The sequence below is a fragment of the Penicillium crustosum genome, assembly GCF_028827405.1.
Source record: "Penicillium crustosum strain IBT 35664 chromosome Unknown utg000004l_segment0_segment0, whole genome shotgun sequence".
NCBI lineage: Eukaryota > Fungi > Ascomycota > Eurotiomycetes > Eurotiales > Aspergillaceae > Penicillium > Penicillium crustosum.
Window position 1 is genome coordinate 76746 of NW_026623125.1, and position 5072 is coordinate 81817.

At 47.9% G+C, this 5072-nt stretch overlaps 2 protein-coding genes across 2 annotated transcripts; one reads left to right on the forward strand and one right to left on the reverse strand.

The window, feature by feature from the left end:
• N7487_009084 (uncharacterized protein) lies at positions 1–2067 on the forward strand (the record flags this gene model as incomplete). The annotated part of the gene is made up of 1 exon (XM_056876814.1): positions 1–2067. One exon carries the CDS (start codon positions 1–3, stop codon positions 2065–2067), a length of 2067 nt encoding a protein of 688 aa, XP_056725394.1.
• A 540-nt stretch (positions 2068–2607) lies between these two features.
• On the reverse strand, positions 2608–4766 carry N7487_009085 (Monooxygenase FAD-binding; the record flags this gene model as incomplete). Its single annotated transcript, XM_056876815.1, has 7 exons — positions 2608–3431; positions 3464–3692; positions 3750–3904; positions 3964–4108; positions 4178–4288; positions 4345–4586; positions 4655–4766. The coding sequence occupies 7 exons, from the start codon at positions 4764–4766 to the stop codon at positions 2608–2610; spliced, it is 1818 nt and encodes a 605-aa protein (XP_056725395.1).
• Between the last annotated feature and the right edge of the window lie 306 nt (positions 4767–5072).

A 5072-nucleotide genomic window follows, 5' to 3' on the forward strand; every position in this document is an offset into this window, starting at 1 on the left:
ATGCATTGCAACAAATACTTCGGCAGACAGGATGTGCTGAGCCGGCACGTGAAGCTGCATGCGAAAGGGCCCACTGCCACAGTTGCACAGCAGCGGCAAACTGCGACCGCCGTTGCAGTACTTCCAACGGTACCAGCATTCTCGCCAACTTCCTTGGGGCCGGCGGCAACCTCGATAGAGCAACCCAGGATCTTTGACCAATCTCTTCTTGCCAGCCCCTATACACTTGAATCGGGAAATCCGTTTGATTGGCTGATACCAGATGTACCAAACGATCCATCGCTATTCTTGCCCATGGCAGATTACCTCAATGATTCCCATCAAATGATCTCGGCTTTGAGCAGTTTACACTCAATTCCTCCCGCTGATGGCCAGGAGAGTGCTGGCCAGCATGCGTTGCATCAGCTTCACAAGCTCATCGATGATCTTTCTAGGAGACTTAATAATGATTTGCAAAACACGGGAGTCACCACGCCGTTCGTTGATGCATGTTTGAGAGAATACTTCGGGCGAGTATCGCCATGTTTTCCGATAATCCACGAGCCTACGTTCTCTACGCAGGACTGTATCTCCCCTCTGCTGTTAAATATGATTGCTTTGGGTTCACTATTTGTATGTCTCCCCGATGCCGCCCAGAAAGGAGAGATCCTATGGCAACTGGGGCATACAGCGGTTGCAACCTCCTGGCAGAGCTTGATCGAGTTGCGAGGGCCACGTGACCAGTGCAATGGCATCCAGCTAGTTTCAACGGCTCTTCTGGGACAAACGTACGCATTACTTTCCAGTAATACCAAAATTCGATCAACCGCATTTGTCTTCCACGGATTAGGGTTCCATTGGGCAAGGATATCTGGTATGTACCCAGTGGGTGCTCTGCAGCCAGGGGCCATACCGGACTTGGAAGCAGACCCAGCTGTTAAGGACGCCGCCTGGCGGACGTGGGTGGCCACAGAAGTTCAACGCCGAGCAACACTCGGACACTATATTTTAGACGGACTCATTTCGCAGGCATCAGGCTGTACTACTAGCGCTCGGCATCTCACTAATGAAGTCGAGGCCGTATGTTATGATGCTGCATTTACCGCTGAAACGGCGGATGAATGGATCATTCGAATGCCACGGCTAGACCGTATGCAGATCCCATTTTCAGAGCTATTCATTAAAGTGTGCTCGAAGGATCATATTCAGACACCATTACAACTCTCGCGGGTCTCTATTGCGGTCTTACTCGAAGGCCTGCAATCATCAATTGCTGAGTTACATGATATCAGGGGCCCTGCTTTGGGGACCGTTTCATGCTCGCAGATCATCCAAGGTCTCATAAACATATACAAAAACAATCTTTCTACAGCCCACAACGTCGAGTCCCTCCAAACCCTCATTCGCTGGCATGCAGTATGCATCGAGCTTTCCACCCCCACCATATTTCTCTACCGCCGCATCTGCGAGGCGTACAACTTACCGCAGGTCTTAAGTGGTATTCCTGTCACAGGCTGGGCACGCCCCTTCAACTTCACCATCTGGGCCCAAAGCGTCGAGGCCTTTCGCGCCACTCTCCACGCAGTTTCCATCATACGTATCCTCGATGAGATCCCCAACGGTCGCACTCACGAAATCCATATCCCCGGCTGTCTCTTCGCCTCCGCCGTGATTCTAGTTGCCATTTACCTTTGGAACAATAAGACAATCAAGATCCCCAAAAGCCACCGCTGGCATGAGGTCTGGGCTGCTGTCATCACGCAAAATTCTTCGACCGACAAAACCCAATTACCTGAGAACGTGGAATATGTACCTGCTTCATCTTCATCTTCAGATTCTCCTTCAGCTTCTCCTACTACCTCTGCTTCATTTATCCCCTCCGTTAACTTTGCCGGGGCCGAGGAACTAGTCAACGCGCTGAATCCAAGTGGCGCGGATGATGCAATGACCTCAGTAAGTTTGCTACACGAGTTGAACTCATTGCAGATTGGTCTGAAAACGGCTGCCTCTCGGTGGTTGATTTCGACGCAGATGGAAGAGATCATTGGGCGATTGAGAATGCTTCCTAGGCAGCAATTGTCAACATGACTAGTCAGTAGGCATGAAACACGGTGCGATCTATTTTTAATTAGGTATTGAAGTACTATTGAGTAAGATATTAATGTTAGCACGTTGACTCGGTAGCACGCATCGCCTTTTCTATGGCTGTCTTGCTTCCTCCTTCTTTGGAATTTTCTCCTTTCTTGTTTGAATTTGATGTTTGATGTTCAGAATTATTTTTTGATTGCTGTATTCAATTCGTGCTTGCGAAAAAAGGGCATTGTTACAGGGGACCACGCCCCTGGATGACGGGATCTCTTTGCGTGGTTAAACGATTCAGGTCTAGGTAATTAGCTCATGGACACTTTTGGGGTAAGGTGTGCCACTGGATGACGTGCACCGCTCGTCTACCGATTATTTTGAGTTTCTAGTTATCAAAGCGAGGTTGTGTCTGTAACAATCCCCTCAAAAAAACGTCCGTATACTCAAAAATCGAAAGCAAAAATTCAGCAATTACTCTCGATCCGTCGATTTTACATCACATCTACCATACCTTGGTAGTGATGGTGCAGCCACTATATTACCTATCTACCAAGCTAAATGACCCCTCAAAGCCTCTACAATGTGACCTGCGCTGGCATTCCGATCCAAAACAGCTAGAATGTGTTGATCTGGACGCACCAGCACAACCTGTCCCTGCTTCAACGACACCACATTATCCCACTTATCCTGGCCAGGCTGTAGCACGAAGTCAACCCCCTGGATTGCCACCCGCAGCGATAAGGGAGAGGCCAAACTTGCAGGCACTTGTTTTAGTGCCTCTTGCACGGCGGATTGAATCTGTGAGCTGAAAGTCTCGTAGACCAGGAGAGTGAAGGCGTCAAACCGACAGAGATTCAGGGTAGAGTAGGTCATTTCCGCCGCTTTCTGTGCTTCGCCACCAACATATGATGAGTCAATTTTAGGAAGCTGCACCTTCTCGGGGACAGCAAGCTTGATCCAAGCATGGGGCAGACGAGCTCCAGGCACGCAGACGGGCTCATATACGGATGCGTTTTCGGGGATGTGCTTGTTGCCGTAAATGTAACCGATGTGCAGGCCTAGGTTGTCAAAATGCTCGCGCTGATCCTCAATGCCCCTGTGGATTTCAATCATGGCTTTTTCATCACAGATCTTGTGATATAGGTTGTGCCGAGCAACGTCAACATCAGGATCGGTTGTGCCAAGTGTCTTCAGCAATCTAAAAATCTTATTCCCATTCTTCACACTCTGTTTCGAGTTTACCAAGGCAACCTGACGACGCTCGGCTTCATATGTCTCCAGCAAAGCGTCCTTGGCGGATCCATGATGGACGGCAGCCAGCTTATAAGCCAGGTTGTGAACGTCACTCAGCCCTGAGTTCAAGCCCAGGCCTCCAGTGGGGGGAAGGAATGAGCGGCATCACCAGCGCTGGAAACAATCTTAGCGATTTCACACAGGAGCAAGGGAAACACAAAATTTGCAAAGGATACTGACAGGAAGACCCGGCTATCACGGTAGAACTTGGCAACCTTTCGACTCAAGATCCAAGGACGGAAACTGAGAATGTCATACTTCACAGTCGCACCGATCGCCGCGTCGACGACCTTGCGGCAGTACTCTTCATTCCATGAGTCGATCGGACATTTTTTGGACTAAAAAGAAATGTATTAGTGCCAATTTAGAGAGGAGGTTAGAAATTTAAAACACACGTCAAAGTTGCAGATCAGAACTTGGTTTCCGGACAAGTCATAGGCAATAATGAATCCAGATACCAGCGGATCCATAACCCAGTGGAGCATACCGACCTGCTCTTGAAGAATGGGACGTAAATCCGCGTTGAAGTGGATCGTCATCATTGTTTCGTCTATATGAGATCTTTAGTATCTAATTCATTGCAATCCTAAAAGGAGACTGCAGACTTACAAGAATCCTCGCCTTCGCTCTCGATACCAAGAAAGTTGCGCACTGCACTTTTTGCACCGTCACAGGCAACCACATGCTTCGAGCGGACTTGGTATGTTTCTTTTGAAACACGGTCCTCGATTGTTGTGATAACCTGTTCATCAAACTGATTTCATTAGAAGTTACTACATGGAAAACATATGCCTAGGTACATATATTGGACAAAGGTTCTCACCTGTTTCAAGCTGACAAAGCTATGGCTCTTGCGAATCTCGACCAGTCTACTATTGGATAGCCTCTGGGCAATCAACTCTTCGAAAGCAGGCTGCGGGATATTATGAATCATCTAATTGCGATATTAGTGTTGGGAAGGTTCCAAATATGGCTTCATCAGGAACTAACAGTAGGGGTGCTGTTTAAGACTTCAGCGTCCATGCGCTCGTAGGGCAATTTGCCGACATGCTTGCAAGCCAAACTTGTGATGAAGTTCACCCAATAGGCATCCTTACGACTGGTTCCGACTTTGCGAATTTCATTCACATCTAATCCAAATTGGCGACACATCTCCAATGAACGAGGACTCAGGGCGTGGGCCTTGGGGGCAGCCAATCTGGCCGCATATCTTTCAGCAATCAAAGACCTGACTACCATACCGTTAATATGTAAACTTATGGCATGGCACCTTATCCTAGAAGAGAGGGGGCATACAGACCACCGAGTTGCTCCAACATGAACGCCAAGAATAGACCTGACGGGCCACCACCGATAATCAGGATCGGAACATCCTCGTCAAAGATTTCGTTCCGAAGAATCGAAGGTGACATTGTGTGCTATCGTTCTGAGGTTTGTGTTTCTTTGTGAAGTCTGTCTTTGTCAAGTAAGGCTAATAATTTGCTTTGACTTCATTTAGCTCCACCTGGACAATTTATTGAATTCAACGTAGATACATGAAGAAGAGATCAAAGTATTTAAACCGGGGTAGAAGAAACAGTCAATCGTTCTTTCCCCACATATTTTGTGGAGGTAATAATGAAAGTGGGAAATTATTCGCATTCGATGAGCAACCACAGGCGACCGGATATTTCGGATAATGACTTGGAATGAACAAGAGCTCCTCAAATGGATTCCTG